General features: G+C 41.0%; 1 protein-coding gene across 1 annotated transcript in view; it reads left to right on the top strand.

The window, feature by feature from the left end:
* Positions 1-20874, top strand: part of LOC124554047 (adenylate cyclase type 5-like) — a 589866-nt gene that overhangs the window by 416389 nt on the left and 152603 nt on the right. The window contains exons 14-15 of the mRNA XM_047128083.1: positions 14135-14265; positions 18850-18995. Coding sequence (XP_046984039.1) covers positions 14135-14265; positions 18850-18995 — 277 coding nt within the window. The remainder of the gene's footprint in view (positions 1-14134; positions 14266-18849; positions 18996-20874) is intronic.

Genomic DNA, 20874 nt, shown 5'->3' with positions numbered 1-20874 from the left:
ATACTGTTCGTTGCCCATAGAACGTCTAGGAGATCCTCAGTTTCCTTCCATGTTTCCTGTCTTTGCCAACATCTCTTCTGTCATCGCCTCGGCGGAATCTTTTATTCGTCCCATAACAGTTTGCACATCAGGGACTGGTGTTCTGAACACATTCTTCCTGTCGTAATCCCAGAAGAAAGTCAAAGGGGTTATGTCTGGTGAACGTGGAGGTCATGATTTTGAACTGTCTGTACTTGAAACCTCCTAACAGATAAAATTTGTGTGCCGGATCGAGACTCGAACTCGGGACCTTTGCCTTTCGCGGGCAAGTGCTCCACCAACTGACATACCCAACCACGACTCACGCCCCGTCCTCACAGCTTTACTTCTGCCCAGTACCTCGTCTCCTACCTTCCAAAGTTTACAGAAGCTCTCCTTGGCCTCTTAATAATCAACACGCAGCCATCACTGGCACTGAGGTAGAACGAAGTTTCATCAGAAAACTCAACAGACCTTCAACCTGTCCTCCAATGAGTTCTCGCTGACATACTGGATTCGCAAAAGGCGGTGGTTTCGTATCATTGGAATGCACGCTACAGGGTGTCTGGTTCGAAGCTGTCCTTCAAGTAACCTATTTATAAGAGTTTTTTTGTGTCACTGTGATTCCTACTACCGCCCAAATTGCTGCTGTAGATGCAGTCCAATGTGCCAGAGCCATACGCCGAACACGACGGTCTTACCTCTCGATAGTGCCATGTCGCTGCCCGGAGACTGGTCTTCTTGCGACCGTACATTCTCGTGACCACCTCTGCCAGCAATCACGTACTTGTACAGTCGCTACATTCCTGCCAAGACTTCCTGCAATTTAGCAGAAGGAACATCCAGGTATCTCTATTGGACAAGCTCGTTCGAACTCAGTGAGAAGTTGATAATGGCGTCTTTGTCACCTTAAAGGAATTCTTCATTAACATCAGTTCATTACGTCGGTTTCAAAAGTAGATAACGGTGACGACCGTTACAACGTATATTAAAAGCAAACCTGATTTTCATCCTCATAGTCGCGCTCTTATCCGACTGGCGCGAAATTTGAGTAGATATCATCTTTCAGATGTAGAAACATGCGTCCTGACTTTCGTTCCACATTTCCTTCCGTCAGTGTATGTCATAAAATACGTCAACTAAATTGCATCTGTGTCCACAATAAGTGACTATGTACCGCGTACAGGGTACACCAATTAACAGTGCACTACAGATGCTGATTGCGACTGGATGAATCCTCTCTTATGTAAAATACCGCTGCTCCATAATGGGTAGCAGAAGCGCTACTCTCGTGGTGGTTTTCCGTCCGAGTATTGGTTTGATGCAGCTCTCCATGCTACTCTATCCTTAGCCAGCCCCTTCATCTCTGCATTGGTGTTGCAACCTACCTCCATTAGAACATGCTTACTGTATTAGATTCTTGATTTCCATCTACAATTTGTATCTCCTACACTTCTCTCCTTTACTAAAATGGCCAATCCTGAACACTGCAGATACAATCCTATCAACCAAACCCTTCTTTCAGTCACGTCGTGCCACGAACTGAGGTGACAGAAGTCATGAAGTACCTCCTTATACCGTGTCGGACCTCCTTTTTCCCAGTGTAGTCCAACACCTCGACTTGACGTTAACTCAACAAGTCTTTGGGCGTCGCCTATCGAAATATTGAACCATGCTGACTCTACCGTCGTCCATAATTGCAAAGGTTTTGCCAATGCAGGGTTTTGTGCACGAACTGACCTCTCGATTACATCATACGAATGTTCATGGGATTCACGTTGGGCCAAATCATTCGCTGGAACTGTCCAGAATGTTCTTCAAATCAATCACAAACAACTGTGGCCCAGTGAGATGGTCCATTATCATCCATAATAACTCCATCGTTGTTTGGGGACATGAAGTCCATGAATGGCTGCAAATGGTCTCCAAGTAGTCTAACGTAACCATTTCCAGTTAATAAGCGGTTCCGTTGGACCAGAGCACCCTGTCCATTCCATTCAAAGACAACCCACACCAATAAGCAGCCACCACCAACTCTCACAGTGCCTTGTTGGCAACTTTCTTTAATGGCTCTGTGAGGTCTGCGCCACACACATCAGCTCTTACCAACTGAAATCTGGGCACATCTGACAAGACCACGGTTTTCCAGTCGTCTAGGTTCCAAACGATATGGTCACGAGCCCAGGTGACTTTGTGCTGTTAGCAAACACACTCGCGTCCGCCTCTGCTGCCATAGCCCATTAATGCCCAATTTCGCAGCGCTACCCTAGCAGATGAGTTCGTCGTACGTCCCATATTGATTTCTGCGGTTATGTCACGCAGTGTTACTCATCTGTTAGCACTGACAACTCTATGCAAATGCCGCTGCTCCCTGTGGTTAAGTGAAGGCCGTCGGCCACTGAGTTGTTCATGGTGACTGACAGTGCCTAAAATTCGGTATTCTCGGCGAACTCTTGACACTGTGGATCTCAAAATATTATATTTCCTATGGAATGTCCCATGTGTCTCCCTCCAATTACCATTCTGCATCAGCCGTCTATTAATGGTTCAAATGCCTCTGAGCACTACGGGACTTCTGAGGTCATCAGTCCCCTAGAACTTAGAACTACTTAAACCTAACTAACCTAAGGACATCACACACATCCATTCCCGAGGCAGGATTCGAACCTGTGACCGTAGCGATCGCGCGGGTCCAGACTGTAGCGCCTAGAACCGCTCGGCCACTCCGGCCGTCAGTCTACTAATTTCCGCCCAGTGACCATCACCACGCAGGAAATCTTTTGACATGAAACACCTGAGTACAAATGACAGCTCTGCTAATGAACTGACCTTCATCCTTTCTGTATGCGATACGATCACCATCTGCAAATGTGCACATCGCTATCCCATAACTTTAGTCACTTCCGTGTATTAAACTTATGGTTCGGCAGTACTCACATTTGTGAGCATGTGCCTTTGGCATTACTGCATTCTTCGTGAGGTCTGAGGATATTCGCCAGTATTTCCTATCAGGTGGAATAGTTGTGTCATCGCTGGCTTTCCGAAAGATCTCGATAAATCTGAGCGACTGCCGTCCAACCTAGGGGCCTCGATTCGATTTAATTCTTTCAGTGCTCTGTCGAATTCTTCTCGCAGTATCATTTTCTTCCCCTTGCGTTTTTATTGTATTGTCTTTGAATTTATTTCTCTTGTGTAACACTTATAGATATTCAGTTCAAATTTCTGTTTTATCTTCTTTGCTTAGCATTGACTTCCGTATGCACTCTTGTTATTGAAGCAACTGGTTTTCTTTTCGCTGTAGCTTTCTTTAATTTTCCAATAGGCACCATCTACCTTTGCCTCGTCATACGTACTTGTACTGTCCAGCATTCATCCGGCCGGAGTGGCCGAGCGGTTCTAGGCGCTTCAGTCTGGAACCGCGCGACCGCTACGGTCGCAGGTTCGAATCCTGCCTCGGGCATGTATGTTTGTGATGTCCTTAGGTTAGTTAGGTTTAAGTGCTTCTAAGTCCTAGGGGACTGATGACCTCAGATGTTGAGTCTCATAGTGCTCAGAGCCATTTGAACCATTTGTCTGGCATTCCTTCTCTTTTCGTATGTCTTTCGCCATGTTGATATCGGCAGATGGTAGCAGTTTGTTGGGCTAAGTGTGGAATTTCGTGATATTTACTTCCAATCGCATGAGGTACTAGGTCAATAAGTATAAATACACTGACAGATGAAAACAGAGGCCAGTTGTGAGCCTGAAATAAACTTCTCTCCAAGCCTGACACCAGCAGACCTACACCTGGAGTTACAGTCTGAGGTGCGATTTCGTATGACATCAGGAGCACTGCTGTGGTTGTCCCGTGCACCCTGACTGCTAATTTGTACATCACTCTGGTGACTGAACCTGCCGTACTGCCTTTCATGAACAGTATTCCAGGAGGTGTTTTCCAACAGGATAACGCTCGTCCACATACCGCTATTATAACCCAAAATAGTGTACAGAGCACCGACTCGTTGCCTTGGCCAGCTCGATTCAACAGATCCGCTTCCAATCGAGCACAAATAGTACGTCATCGAACGACGATTCCACCGTTAACCGTCCCTGTATTGACTGACCAAGTTCAACAGGCGTGGAACTCCAGCCCATAAACTCACATCCGGAATCTGTACAATGAATGAACGTTTGCATGCCTCCATTCAAAATTTGGCGGGTACACCGGTTATTAATGTACCAGCACTTCACATCCTGCAGTGGCTTAAATGGCTCCGAGCACTATGGGACTCAACTTAGAACTACTTAAACCTAACTAACCTAAGGACAACACACACATCCATGCCCGAGGCAGGATTCGAACCTGCGATCGTAGCGGTCGCGCGGTTCCAGGCTGTAGCGCCAGAACCGCTCGGCCACCAGCGGCCGGCGCAGTGGCTTATATCTCGCTTATATTAACCTGTGATTTTGCAGTGTTAATCACTTACCTACGTTGGTGGCCAAAATTAAAGTACTAAACCACTATTTCCGCGTCCTGTGTCTAATTCGCAATATAATCAGACAAACTGTCAGCAGATGTCTGTACGATAATGTCCTGTATGGAAGAAGGCATTTTGGTCAACATACAACCACTCCGACGATGAAATCAAGGCACCTGTCTAAAGGGATCGTGTTTTCCAGTTAGTTCCGAATCCACAATCGTTGTGTGCACAGTCGCAGACGGTGCGGTATGACACAGAGAAGACGCCTACCAGACTCTCTACGGTGGAAGCCCATAGGAAGAACAGAAGTTGGACTGTAGCAAACTGGTGGCGCCCGATGGCTTACTGTGAATCGTTCTGTTGTTTTTCAGATGTGGCGACAGTTTATAGTGATCGGAACTGTATCCACCGAGCGACGTGGCGCAGTGGCTAGGACTCGCATTTGGGAGGACGACGGCTCAATCCCGGCTCCGCCCATCCTGATTTAGGTTTTCCGTGATATCCCTAAATCACTCCAGGCAAATGCCGGGATGGTTCCTTTCAAAAGGCACGGATGACTTCCTTCCCCGCCCTTCCCTAATCCGATGAGACCGATGACCTCGCTGCCTGGTCTCCTCCCTCAAAACAACCCAACTGTATCCCAAAGACGAGGGTGGGGCCGACCAAGTGAAATGCCATAAAGAGGCGACCGTTATTTGGCTGTAAAGGCACGACGGTACTGCCTTAGAACACGATTTGCTGGCGCCCAACCGTAGTGGAAAGAGACTAAAATCGAGGACAACCCTTAATGATGACGACAGGGATTATGTTGACCACTCGAACCCCTCTTCATGAAACTGTACGGTCAAATCGGCAAGGGTTAACTTCTGTCGGGTATCGTGACGAGACGTAGGGACATCATGTGCGGTTGTTGCGAGGTGTTGTGAGCCCAGACTTCTTATTGCTGGACTATAACGCTTGACCTCATAGAGCACGCGTTGTTGATACTTTCTCGGAAATGGAAGATACTGCATGCATGGCGCGGCTTGCTCGCTCTCCCGATCTGAATCCCATAGAGTACGTCTCGAACACACTAGGGTCACCGGTTGCATCACGTCAGCATCCACCAACCACTCTTCATGTCTTGCGAGTAACGCTTCAGGAAGAATGCGGGTTATTGCTTCAACATGAGATTTATGGCACCATTTCAGCGTGCCTTGTCGTTTGTGAGACCTGTATTTTTGCCAGAGGTGGCCACACTCCATACTGAGCGCATTAAACCAGTTGTCGGAATCTGCACGTAAATCCGCTAAGTAGGAAAAAATGAAGAACATTTTTGTCTACCGTTACGCATGTTGCAGTTTTTTCTGTTCTGTTTTCTTTATACCGTTTCTACTTTACTGTCGCCTGATTGTACTGTTTTGCTGCAAAATAAATGCAACCGTACAAAATTTCTGTTTGTTGCTTTACTTTTGCACGCCAGTGTATGTTATTTACACACATGTATTCCCGAAATTTCATTACTGTGCGTTAATTATTTTTTGATGTTTCGATTTATTTCCGCCATTGGATTTGTTAGCGTACTTGACGGAATTCTGAAATCTGCAATAAAAGGATAACAAAAGACTTCAACAGCAGCGTAATGGTCTACACTAAAATTTCCTTTTACTCTGCTACTTGCTTCTGTTAGTTTTGTTGATATTGCTCCAAAGCCATCTGTTCCCTTACTTGAAAATATATGGTTATGAGCCGCTCATAAGTTCGTTATAGAATATGGTGCTCATTCAGACAAAGTTTGAGGTTGGTAGTTAGACCCTTGCAACTATCTCACAAACGGAATGTTTGTGGATAGATGTTTACTGGAGTGGGGTTCGCTTCGGTAACCATATTCATTCCCTGTGTCAGTTTTCAGTACAAATTGCCTTCAGTAAACCGTTTACACATATTCTGCACATGTGAGCTTGCGCCGTTTGTGTTGCTTAGGCCTTAAACCAGCCCTTTATGCTTGGCAATTGAGCGTAGTTCCATTTTATTTCCTCCCTCTCAAAACTCTATGTTTTATTTTTGTTTATCAGTTCGTTTCCTGACATCGGCGCACGTAAGCGGGTCTCGTATACACAGGCTGAGCTTAGCGGGCTCAAGCCGCCCTAAGAGGCCCTTAAGGGCTGTGAGGGCCTCGTTATGTGGCCGCACAGGGTCGACGCTCCTGAGGCGAGCATGGGGAGGGGGGAGTGCCAGGGAAAGGGGGAGGGGAGTTCAGTTTGTCGCGTCGTTTGTTGGCAATGGCTACTGTGTTGACGCTGCTCTGCTCCACTGAATACATTTTGTTAGCTAGCTTAACACATCTTCATGTTATTACATGTTTACCTGGTCGCTGCCTTAAAATAGGAACTCCCATATCCCCGCCACAGCAGTGGCGTATGCAAAGAAAGGGCGTATGAGAAAAGTAATAAAAATCTGTAGGTTTGGTTCATTTCTCCCAAATCCATCGAACCCAAACACCAACAGATTTTTTCTACTATAAACTGTTTTTTTCTGATTGTTAACGAATTTTTCAGTTTTCAATATGTTTTCTATTTTTAATTAACCTTTGTTTTTTCTTATTTTTCCCTTTTGCCTAAGAAAATCAAATTTTCCTAAGGAGGAAAACGAAAATCAAGTTTAAGAAAACGAGGGAAACAAATTCTTTTATTATTTAATATTGCCCTAAAATTGTTTTAATTTTTTCTTCTTCAGCAGACATAAGATTGTTATGAACTGTTAATTTTTCATGTTGTCTGGGTGCACACTTGACCACAGTTCTACCATGTAACTTTAATTTTCTGGTATCTCTTTATTAGATTCATTATACATATTGTAATACTTATCTTGTCGATGTTTATCATTAGAGAAGTTTTCAAGATTTTTTTTATTTCTGTATGCTGACTGCACTGATTTGCATTGGCCATTTAAAAATTATAAAAATTAAGAAAAAATTTCAAAGTAGAGATCATGAAATTCATTATTATTAAGTTTCTTCATTTTTTGCATTTAAATTTATTCTGCCCTTCTCCAAAAAATTAAAAATCCCTTCAGCTATTAATTTCAAATATCTTATCTGGTAACATAATCTTAATCTCTTCAGCTTTCACCCTGCTAGTAGTACTCAAGTATTCACAGCAAGTAATATTATAAAAAACATTTTCCTGTACTCACTAATTTCTTTGTAGAAATTAGAATTGCTTATGTTGTTGAGGTTCTTCAGTAGGCATTCCAATTACATAGAGAACATTTTTATTAATATTTTTAATTTGTAAAGAAAACGAAGACTATACTGTTGATAATAATGAATAATGTCTGTATGGCATTACATCTCTTTTTTTCCAAAACGTTTCCTTTATCATCTTGTGGGCTCAGCGCCTTTTTCCTTATGCCAACTGACTAAATTCCAAGTTTAATGCTTTGTATCACATTCATAGTGCTGTATTGCTCAATAATATTAAAAGAAACATTTTTTATAATCTTCTATATATATTTTATTTTTAAAAGCACATTTCTTGACTCTTTTAGATTTTTTCTCTATATGGTCAACAACTTTATTAGCATTTTTTGTTCTCAGACCACAATATTCTTACATTATTTTTCCACTATATTTCTTTTTCCTAAAATTTTCTTGTTTTCTTATGGAATAACATGGATACTATCTACTGGATAAACATTAGTATCAAATTTATCTCGCATTGATTTCATCTCTTCATAAGAATCTTCAGTATGTATGTTATACTATAGCTGTCTGTATCTTGATTTTCACTATATTTTGGTTTAATAATTACATCATCAATATCATACCTCAGCGTACATCAAGAGTACTCATGTCAACATGAATTTATTGAAAGCAATTTTTGTCTTATCCATAAGGATGACAATAAGATTTTCACTAAATATTTCTCTTGCTTTGAAGGTTGGCTTCGGCACAAGTCCATTACATTTATCTGCATCGGAAACTAGTTTTCTATCCACTCTGTTTCTTATATTCACCATTGTCTTCCTAAACACTGAATTATTCATCAGTTTGTAAAAGTCTTTTTTAAAATCAGTCTTTCGTTTCACCCTCATTTCTGTATTCAACTCTATATACACTCCTGGAAATTGAAATAAGAACACCGTGAATTCATTGTCCCAGGAAGGGGAAACTTTATTGACACATTCCTGGGGTCAGATACATCACATGATCACACTGACAGAACCACAGGCACATAGACACAGGCAACAGAGCATGCACAATGTCGGCACTAGTACAGTGTATATCCACCTTTCGCAGCAATGCAGGCTGCTATTCTCCCATGGAGACGATCGTAGAGATGCTGGATGTAGTCCTGTGGAACGGCTTGCCATGCCATTTCCACCTGGCGCCTCAGTTGGACCAGCGTTCGTGCTGGACGTGCAGACCGCGTGAGACGACGCTTCATCCAGTCCCAAACATGCTCAATGGGGGACAGATCCAGAGATCTTGCTGGCCAGGGTAGTTGACTTACACCTTCTAGAGCACGTTGGGTGGCACGGGATACATGTGGACGTGCATTGTCCTGTTGGAACAGCAAGTTCCCTTGCCGGTCTAGGAATGGTAGAGCGATGGGTTCGATGACGGTTTGGATGTACCGTGCACTATTCAGTGTCCCCTCGACGATCACCAGTGGTGTACGGCCAGTGTAGGAGATCGCTCCCCACACCATGATGCCGGGTGTTGGCCCTGTGTGCCTCGGTCGTATGCAGTCCTGATTGTGGCGCTCACCTGCACAGCGCCAAACACGCATACGACCATCATTGGCACCAAGGCAGAAGCGACTCTCATCGCTGAAGACGACACGTCTCCATTCGTCCCTCCATTCACGCCTGTCGCGACACCACTGGAGGCGGGCTGCACGATGTTGGGGCATGAGCAGAAGACGGCCTAATGGTGTGCGGGACCGTAGCCCAGCTTCATGGAGACGGTTGCGAATGGTCCTCGCCGATACCCCAGGAGCAACAGTGTCCCTAATTTGCTGGGAAGTGGCGGTGCGGTCCCCTACGGCACTGCATAGGATCCTATGGTCTTGGCGTGCATCCGTGCGTCGCTGCGGTCCGGTCCCAGGTCGACGGGCACGTGCACCTTCCGCCGACCACTGGCGACAACATCGATGTACTGTGGAGACCTCACGCCCCACGTGTTGAGCAATTCGGCGGTACGTCCAGCCGGCCTCCCGCATGCCCACTATACGCCCTCGCTCAAAGTCCGTCAACTGCACATACGGTTCACGTCCACGCTGTCGCGGCATGCTACCAGTGTTAAAGACTGCGATGGAGCTCCGTATGCCACGGCAAACTGGCTGACACTGACGGCGGCGGTGCACAAATGCTGCGCAGCTAGCGCCATTCGACGGCCAACACCGCGGTTCCTGGTGTGTCCGCTGTGCCGTGCGTGTGATCATTGCTTGTACAGCCCTCTCGCAGTGTCCGGAGCAAGTATGGTGGGTCTGACACACCGGTGTCAATGTGTTCTTTTTTCCATTTCCAGGAGTGTATTTCTTTAACCAATCACATTGTTTAAATTTTAAGACTCTGTGTATTTCTGTTATCTTCTTTCTTAAAACCAGTACACAATTACACTTGTTAGCAAAAGTAGTCAACAGCTTACTTTCTTTAGTTCCATGCACAATTTTATTTTGAGGAGCTAATGGTATAGCTTTTTGTAGATCATTGAGTTCTCTAGGATAGACTAAATCTACTCATACTTTAAATATTTAGCCAACTTGGGAAGTGTCTAACATTCCACTTGTTTTTCTAGTATCAAAATTATCTGGATAATCACATTTAAATTCTCTATATAGCAAATATTGAGTCATAGCATAGCCTTATGGACTGTTGCATCTAAATACATTAAATAATGGGATATCTTTTGTACCTCATAATCTTTCATATATTTGTTATTTGCTTTCACATATCTTTTACATCACTGCGATATGTCACCTCTTACTCCTTTTTCTATTACTAGAGTAATGTCATAACCATATATAATTCTAGTAGTTGTGCTAGCACTTTTTGCATTGCGTCTCAAGATAAACCAAGAATCATTCCAATTATACATTTTACACATGTTTTTCGGAAATTTTTAAACATATATTGATATTAAATTTTTCCTAAGCTACTTTCACATGGTGATCATATTGATCACTTTTCACAGTCATTCAGTTTACTGTAAAATGCTTCATTTGATAGAAGCTGTGTCTCTTCAAATTTCTTCCAAGAACCCATGTAATCATATGGATAGTCGCCTTTTATAATCACTAGATTGAATAAATCATCTGGGAAACACTTTCTAATGTTTCGCATGTGATCCTTCCTCAAACTTGATGAAAGTCAAGACTTGAATCCATAAATTTACATTTTTCAGTAAATCTCATCTGCAAATCTTCAATTCTTTCATCAAGGAGGAAGGATCACATGCGAAACATTAGAAAGTTTTTCCCAGATGCTTTGTTATCATAATTGAGTTATTTTTTGAAGAGATGAGAATCATATTGTGAGACATTATGTAAATAAATCGGTACAAAACTAGGATTCTTCAGTTATAAATGAGATCTCTTATACAACAGATTGATGTACTTTCCTGTTAAATTTTTACTTTTTTGTATAATAATGTATATATAACAAGCATATATATTAAATCTTATGTGTCTTGACTAAACTTCAGATGTTAATGGTCTCATTTCTTCAATTTCAAAATAATTTTTTCCAAATTCTTCACTATCTTTTTTCATATTTACCAAGAATTTTTGTGACGATTTTGTTCTCAATATGTGACTAAATTCTTGTAGTGGCCATTTATTTATTTAATATAACAATGGGAATCACTTGGTTTATATTTCTGATGGTTCATTAAATATGATTTTTCTGGATTTGATTGACAATTGTCCATCTTTGATAAAAAAATCTCAGAATCTGCATAAATACCAAATGGAACTTTATATGTACACCGATAATTTTGAAAACCAACATATGGACCTTTATTTGGTAAGTCTACTTTTAATGGTTTGTTAACTAAGCTGTTTGATACATGACTAATTCCACCTTCCTGTTTAAGTGGAACAAACATGTATCTCAAATGGATTTTGCTTCTTCTGTTGTGTAATTTGCCTCAAAAGAAGCCTATATATATTTTTACGTGGAAGTAATGTGAATGTTCGCCATTTTTTAGATGAAATAAATATATATGTCTCTCTCTCTCTCTCTCTTACATTTCGTTATTTTTAATGGATGTTCTTGATACTTTTCATCAAATTAATTAACACTAATAAATACATTAATTTAAATCTCAATTTTTGGACTAATGTCAACCACCACATGTATTCAAGATTTTCAAGTTTCTGATCAGTATCACAATCAACATTTCTGTATTTTGCGATGCTATCTGCATTCTTACCTGCAGGAAACAAAGCGTGTTTAATAGCCTAAATTTTGATAAATATTTAGTACACTAATGCATTTTTAATTTTTCATTTTTTGGATGTAAGATGAGCCTCTTAATGGAACATATCTATCAATTACTAATTGCAAGCTAGTAAAATGTTCAATGTTCAATCAGAATCATGATCTAGAAAATTCAATGTTCTTGATAAAATATTTTGTTTCCCTCTCTCACTTTCTTAATTAACTCTCTCTTACTCTACTGATTTTATAGTTTTGTATTTGAAATGTAAATTCCACAATATTTTTACTTGTCTGCATTTTGTAGTCACAAAAACAATTGAAATTTAATTTCTATCCACAGTGAAATTTTAGATATATTTTCCCTATAATCAGAACTTTTGGGCTTTGATTTATTCAAGAAAAATTAGGACAATTAACTCCAGATTACTTTCGTTATTTACTGTCAGTAGTCTGTCAGAAAATGTTTCATCAAATAGATAATTTCTATCTGTTCTTCTGTCTCTTGATTTCTCAAATACATTAGCAGAACAAGGAAATATTTCTTTGAATGGTTTATTTTCAGTATTTTGAAAAATTTCATCATTTCCAATCTTAGAATAAGATAACAGTTTCCAACAATAAATATTAATACATGTAATTAGAGCAGCTTTACTTAATTTACTACCTCCAGTCAAATTATTTCTTCTACAGTCATCATGCAGTTGAGAAATCGTGAACTACTCCATTTAAGTATCATATGTATTAAAAATAAAATTTCATATGAATTTGAAATTAATTTGACTTATCACATACAGATTTCTTATTGTTGATATTTTACAGATGACAATTCTTACAAGTAGCTGAATGTTTGCATTTGCGTTATAGGTTTGGATAAAAACTATCTAAATCTTCAATTTCTTGACAGCACATTTTTGCACCTTCAATTTGATCCTTTCCATCATTTTTCATTGACAACAATATCTTCAAATGTCCCTACTCAGAAGCCATTTCAAGTGATTAACATAATAATATACATTGTCCTATAACGAACTTTTGTGTTTTTCTGCGAAGTAAAATTGACTTCTCAGTTTAGCAGATAACAGCTGGTGCTGTCTTTGGACTGCATCCAATCCGAAGACTGCTTTAGCTGCTGGTTCATACATCTTGCTTCTTCCATTTTACTAGAAAAAAATTAATAGAAAAGTTTAGAAATTTGTATGTTTTAGTTTTTGTAATCCATCTTTGAATATTTTTATTAGCTCCCAAGCTAATGCTGAAAATTTATTGCAGTCACTAGCAAACAAAAATAAGTCAGCAGTACCTGCTCTAAATACTTTTTTGCGAATTCATTATATTCACAGAATGTACTATCCTTGAAAAAAACACATCATCTTACTAATATATCTAAACACAGAATTTATTCCTGCAGATAATTCTGAAAATTGTCTGTTTATAGTGCCTCACATTTTAATTTTAAAACGATATTCATCCAATTGTGCATAGAGAAAAAATCAAAGAATAAAAACTTTCTACATGAAAATGTATTGAGTACACCATCTAATTTAAATCTTGATTTAATCCTGTACTAGGTGGTAGCTTTAGATATCCTGGCATTAATTGTAATGAATGTAAATTCGTCATATATATTAGATTGCCAACAAATAACACTACTTCACCACTTGGTCATTTTTTGTAAATAGTAGAAGCACCTTTATTTATATACGCTTAAATATTGTAAGATTGTTTAAATAGTTGATGAAGATGACAAAAGTTTAAGACCTTCCAATTTGGATGAGCTATCCTATAATGAAAAGATGCATTATTTATCGATGAAGCAGGTTTATCAAGAACATTGGGGTACTGATGCACTATTTGTATCAAACTTGATATTAACTGCAAAATGAGACATGTACCAATTCTGTTAGCTATCTCAATAAATATCTATATCATTCCAAAGTTGTAAAATCCTTCTTGACTCAGCCTGTATAAACTGAAACAGCACAGAATTCTGTGCACTTGTCTGACACCCAAGATGAGGTCATCTCGACAGTCTCTTGCTCTGTGTTCTAAATTTCGCAAAATGCCTTACAATTTTAATCAGATATTCTCATAAATATTATTTACTTGCAAAATCTGCATTACTCGGCAACTTTACCGGCGTTTCTAATTTAATGGTCAGCAGTAGCCTGTACACCTCTCATGTAGGCTCCATCACCTTTTCACCGTACATCCCATCTCCCACCATGTTGCAGTTCCTGACGCTGTGCGTGATGATGGCGATGGTGATGTGCGCCGTCTACCAGATCCTCATCAGCCTGGCCAAGCTGCTGGTGCTCTCGTGCATCTGCTTTGGCTACCTCGGTCTGCTGACACTCCATGCCAGGTGAGTCTCTGCAAACGGTCTCCACATACAGCAGGGTTTCTAGAAATGAACACTCTTGCTCCACAGCACTAGATTCTTCACCAACTGCAGGATTTTTTCCTGGCAATAGTATTTGTGGAGTGTAGATGGGTCGGGGAGGGTGATTTATGCCCATGTTTTTTTAAATATTGTAATCTAAATGGGTACTTTACATTTTAAAATTGAGTTTTTAATGAATGCTTCACCTAGTTTCTAAAACTGTTTAAATTTTTTTTCAGATCAGCTTGACCAAAGAATTATGTGTAACTCAGGTGGTCATAAATTCTCTCTCCATCCTGCCTCCACCCTTCTCCCCCTCCAACATTTAGCAGTAGATGTTACTTCTTGAAGTCAATGTCTTGTTTAGTAAATAATTGTATTAAGAGGTATTTTCACCTTCTGAACTCTATATATTCATCGGTATCACTTTAGAAACAATGTTACAATTAATAAAATGTTCTGTGGTATTATACCATGATCGAATGTATTTCACTTTAAAACCTGATGCTTTGTCCTCATCTGTGGAGGACATTTTCAAGGGTGATTGTAGCTTTGTTGAATGTCCCGTTCACACTTTGGCTTGCAACTGAGCCAGGGTGTAAAGAGGACATTCAACAAAGCTGCAACCTGCCTTGAAAATGTCCTCCACAGATGGGGACGAAAGATCAGATTTTAAAGAGACATCTATTCGTCCGTGGCATAACAGCCTGGAACATTTTATGAATTGTGAGATTTCCGTCTGTGAAAGTTTACATTTCACGAAGAGCATGTTGTCAATAAAACTCAACAACAAATAACGAAATTTGTATCTGTCATTTTTTCCCCTTTTCTGTAGTGGACATAAAGTACCCCCCTTTTCCCCCTCCCACTCCTGTCCACAATGAATTGGTGTAGAATATATCACTCCGTTATTGAAAGTGCATTGGTATTGCTAGGGTTAATACTAATACCCTTCTTAGCCTCAAGCTATATTACACCGAGGTGATCAACCATGGTTAAAACTAAAGACAGAAGGGAACAGCACAATTCTTCTCAACCGACAGTCGACTTACAGACACTACTAACGACATGTATTGCTTCACAGAGACCCACGAATACATTTACAACAATATTAGCACATTCATTAAATTTGAAATAACTGAAATGAGCAGCAAAAGTTATCTTACTGTAGACAAACTGTGTTTAATGGACCGGCTGCGAGCATTTGTTCCGCAAGGAAGCACCGCACACAAAAAATCATGGAAAAAAGATGATTTCAGAAATCTAACATCATAATTTGGGGTGAGCGAGAGAGTGTCTCTTCAGTGATGTTACGCAACACTATGACGTCGAACAATTCACTAGTCGACAAAATAATCCGTTATAGTTACAAGAAGGAGATACTCTGTTTGTGGAAGATAATTTGCCACTGAATCCAACTTTAATTTCAAAATATCTATACCAGATTAACTTTCCATGTAATGATGTTTCTTTTTTTCTGTGCTTACTGCAGCCTACGTATTTCGTGTAGGCTGCCTGAAAAAAAGAGACGGTGTCATGATAGTATTCTCAAATGTAAACAGCAAGAAAGTCCTCAGAATTAAAGAAATGAGTAGCATAAGACTAAAAATAAATGCAAGCAATAGTGGCTAAAAATATTTACTTTCCGATTTGCGGCGATACGTCGCGTCAGGACAGTTGTTTGATAAAGATCACCAGCATTTTCGAAGTTTGCAATATACAGGGTGTTTGGAAATATCGGTACAAATAGAGGACACCTAGAGGGGAACGGATAGACAATATTTTGAATTGGAACCCATTTGCAGAAAAGTGCCGTTTCCGTGCTACATAAGCATTTGACAACATGTTGGCAATGCGACCACTTTTACGAATAATTAGTTAAGCGCGACCCGGTACCTAACTTGTTTCATAGTTCCTCTCATGAACATCCAAAGAAGTTGCTCGTGTAGTCGTCCACGACTTCTCTTCAACGTGGTCCACCACGGCCTCTTCTAGCTCGGGTGCCCGGCATCTCCTTGGAGCACCGCAGTCGCGCCTGCTGACGGTGAAGGTACCCCTTTCTCAAAGCTGTTGCTGCCTTGTGGCGAAAAGGGTATGCGATGGATTGGGACGTTGTGGAGAACGATCTTGTTGAAAGTGACGAGCAGCTCTCGCATTAGCGTGAGCTTCGCCATTCAGAAGGATCATGTCCGTGTATTTTGCAAACGTGCACTCAACCGTATTGCTTTATTATTCACAGACGCCTGAATGAGGCACGAACCACTTCAGAGACGTAGGATGGACATCAAATGACTGCAGCCGTAACCAACCCCTACAGTGAGTATGCTGTTGCATATCTATCTGGCAGACAAGTTTTTAAACGGCTGCAGCACGGAAACAATACGTTTCCGGACATGGATTCCTATTCAAAATATTATATACTCACACCCCTCTACAATCCCTAGAAGATTGTAACGGTAATTTTTGAGCACCTGTATAGAGGGTAGTGTATCACAAGAACATTTAGCCTGATGGCCAAAAAGTGATTTCATTTCGGCATTCAGTACTCGCCACACAGCAAAGAAAGCATTCACTTTCTTCATACCAAAAATGTTGCTAACAAGTGCTACCACAGAGACGTTTGTGGACCAGATGTTATCGTAATTGTGAGTTACCATCGCAATTCTGATGTATCTAACTGTCGCGACTAATGAGCATCAAGATAGTAAACTGATTTGGTCACGAAATCAACAGGTTCCGCACAACCTCTCGGGCCTGATGCGCTCAGGTAAACTACTGCAACATGGCGTCGTAATCTGTATGTCCATGTGGCTCGTAGACTGAGTGTACTACCCATGGAAGATTGTATTTGTTCTCCTGTCTCGTTCTTTTTCGACCGATAAAATTTTTATCATGTTGGAGTTTCAGCTACTTTGGAGTACCAGGACTCCTTAATTGTTTCATTTTTCAGTCATGTGACGACTACATTCGGTACAAATTCTACTAGGCTGCCTAATTACGTATAACAACTGTAAGCCCGAGGAATTTCTTACCATACCTTAAACACATACCTCAAGGCTTTTGTGGTGTCAACTGCAGATGGGATCTTGCATTAACTTGCACCCAATGTAGTGGTCAAGAATAGTATGGCAACAGCGCATATTTCTTATTTTATTTTAGTTCAGAATCTGTTTTCTTTACTTTTCATATTTCCATGTACTCGCAAAATTTCGACTGTGTTTATAAATTCGAGCTGAAACATTGACCAATGCTGATTTGGAACACTGAATTTCATGATAACAGAAATATCTTTGAGCATATCTAGCATCCAATCATTTCAAAGTTAATTTTTTCTCTAATGATTTCATTTATTATGTAAAATACTCAGAGGTGACGTAAGTCATGGGATACCTCATTATATCGTGTCGGATGTGCTTTTGGCTTGCGAACTGCAGCAGCTCGAGGTGCCATGGACTCAACAACTCGTTGGAAGTCGCCTGCAGAAATATTGAGCCATGCGGCCTCTATAGTCGTCCATAATTGCGAAAGTGTTACTGGTGTAGCATTTTGTGCTCCAACTGCCCTCTCGATTACGTCCCATAAATGCTCTATGGCATTCACGTCGGGCGATCTGGGTGGCCAAATCATTCGCTCGAACTGTCCAGGATGTTAGTCAAACCAATCGCTAACGACTGTGGCCTCGCGTCATTGTCCAGTGTTATCCACAAAAATTCCATCGTTGTTTGGGAACACGAACTGCATAAATGGCTTGAAATGGTCCCCAACCAGCCATACATAAACATTTCCAGCCACTGGTCGGTTCAATGGACCACAGTCCATTCCATGTAAACACAGCCCACACCGTTATGGAGCCATCACCAGTTTGCACAGTGCCTTGTTGACAACTTGGGTCCATGGCTTCGTAGACTCTCTGTGCCACACTCGCTCCATCAGGTCTTACCAACTAAAATGTGGACTCGTCTGATGAGGCCAAGGTTGTCCAGTCATCTGGGGTTTCATTTAATACAAAGAATGATAGTAATTCGGTTTTTCCACATTTTCCACTGCTTCTCATTCTTCTCCTATTCTGAAGTAAACCCTATGTATCAGTTGTAAATGAATGTCAAGATCAATGACGGTGTGCAACTGAAAATGATTTGGAAATTCACTAATATGCCACAACGCTTGACATGGCTGTTCACAAAATTGACCACTTCAATTTCAACTTCTTCATTCCCATGTGTTTTTTGACTGCCAACTTCTATAGTTGCACTATCATATCTTTTACATTCATATTTATAAATATATTTTACTTTTTCAAGACTAGTGCAAGCTTCAAAGTCACGGGCCAACTAAATTTATCTTTAGCAAGTTTTTTGCAGTTTTGTCATCTCTCATTCACACAGAATTTTGGTTAAGTGCACCACAAGTTCCATGCACCATATGTTTTGTTACTACTGCATCAATTAATTTTCATTTAACCCTGAATACGAGCAGAACAATTTCTGCTTGGGAACTGGCAACTGAAGCACGTTGTTGTCCTCCCTTCTGGTGCGCTCGCTCACCCCACTGTGGCGGCAGTTTCAGCACGCGGACGCGGCCGGACGACGAGCTGCCTTCGCGCTACCTGCTGGTGGTGGTGCTGCTGGGCTGCCTGGCGGCGCTGGTGATCCACGCGCAGCAGACCGAGGCCACCTACCGGCTGGACTTCCTCTGGAAGCTGCAGGCCACAGGTGAGCCGCCGCGCCACACCACTCAGCTCCCAGGTGCCACCACGCTAGTAAGCGTGTCGCATACCGATACATAGTTTATTCGTAGAGGCAATTCTGCACATGGCAGATGCTGTGAGGAAAAAGAGTCCAAGTGGCTGGTTACCAAGTTATGTGATGTGTTATCTGGCATGCCAGAGTGCATGAGCCAATATGAAAATCACTTCAAACAATTTTCACAAAGTTTTTTGAACAATCTAGCATTAGTTCTATACCTTTGCTATTTGCAGAGGTCACAGACATATCCTTTCCGCTGGTAATCAAATTGAATTCAACCTTTTTAATAAAATAAGCTTACCTCACAAAAAATTGATCACTTGTGGAGAAATCGTTACAAGCATCACTTGTTGTTGTTGTTGTTGTTGTGGTCTTCAGTCCTGAGACTGGTTTGATGCAGCTCTCCATTCTACTCTATCCTGTGCAAGCTTCTTCATCTCCCAGTACCTACTGCAACCTACATCCTTCTGAATCTGCTTAGTGTATTCATCTCTTGGTCTCCCCCTATGATTTTTACCCTCCACGCTGCCCTCCAATACTAAATTGGTGATCCCTTGATGCTCAGAACATGTCCTACCAACCGACCCCTTCTTCTGGTCAAGTTGTGCCACAAACTTCTCTTCTCCCCAATCCTATTCAATACTTCCTCATTAGTTATGTGATCTACCCATCTAATCTTCAGCATTCTTCTGTAGCACCACATTTCAAACCTTCTATTCTCTTCTTGTCCAAACTATTTACCGTCCATGTTTCACTTCCATACATGGCTACACTCCATACAAATACTTTCAGAAATAACTTCCTGACACTTAAATCTATACTCGATGTTAACAAATTTCTCTTCTTCAGAAACGCTTTCCTTGCCATTGCCAGTCTACATTTTATATCCTCTCTACTTCGACCATCATCAGTTATTTTGCTCCCCAAATAGCAAAACTCCTTTACTACTTTAAGTGTCTCATTTCCTAATCTAATACCCTCAGCATCACCCGACTTAACTCGACTACATTCCATTATCCTCGTTTTGCTTTTGTTGATGTTCATCTTATATCCTCCCTTCAAGACACCATCCATTCCGTTCAACTACTCTTCCAAGTCCTTTGCTGTCTCTGACAGAATTACAATGCCATCGGCGAACCTCAAAGTTTTTATTTCTTCTCCATGGATTTTAATACCTACTCCAAATTTTTCTTTTGTTTCCTTTACTGCTTGCTCAATATAGAGATTGAATAACATTGGGGAGAGGCTACAACCCTGTCTCACTCCCTTCCCAACGACTGCTTCCCTTTCATGTCCCTCAACTCTTATAACTGCCATCTGATTTCTGTACAAGTTGTAAATAGCCTTTCGCTCCCTGTTTTTACCCCTGCCACCTTTAGAATTTGAAAGAGAGTATTCCAGTCAACATTGTCAAAAACTTTCTCTATGTCTACAAATGCTAGAAACGTAGGTTTGCCTTTCCTTAATCTTTCTTCTAAGATAAGTCGTAAGTTCAGTATTGCCTCACGTGTTCCAGTATTTCTACGGAATCCAAACTGATCTACCCCGAGGTCGGCTTCTACTAGTTTTTCCATTCGTCTGTAAGGAATTCGTGTTAGTACTTTGCAGCTGTGGCTTATTAAACTGATTGCTCGGTAATTTTCACATCTGTCAACACCTGCTTTCTTTGGGATTGGAATTATTATATTCTTCTTGAAGTCTGAGGGTATTTCGCCTGTTTCATACATATTGCTCACGAGATGGTAGAGTTTTGTCAGGACTGGCTCTCCCAAGGCCGTCAATAGTTCCAATGGAATGTTGTCTACTCCGGGGGCCTTGTTTCGACTCAGGTCCTTCAGTGCTCTGT

The sequence above is a fragment of the Schistocerca americana genome, chromosome 11 (assembly GCF_021461395.2).
Source record: "Schistocerca americana isolate TAMUIC-IGC-003095 chromosome 11, iqSchAmer2.1, whole genome shotgun sequence".
NCBI classification, from domain to species: Eukaryota; Metazoa; Arthropoda; class Insecta; order Orthoptera; family Acrididae; genus Schistocerca; species Schistocerca americana.
The sequence above is the reverse complement of the archived record's forward strand: the minus strand, read 5'-3'. Positions and strand labels throughout refer to the sequence as shown.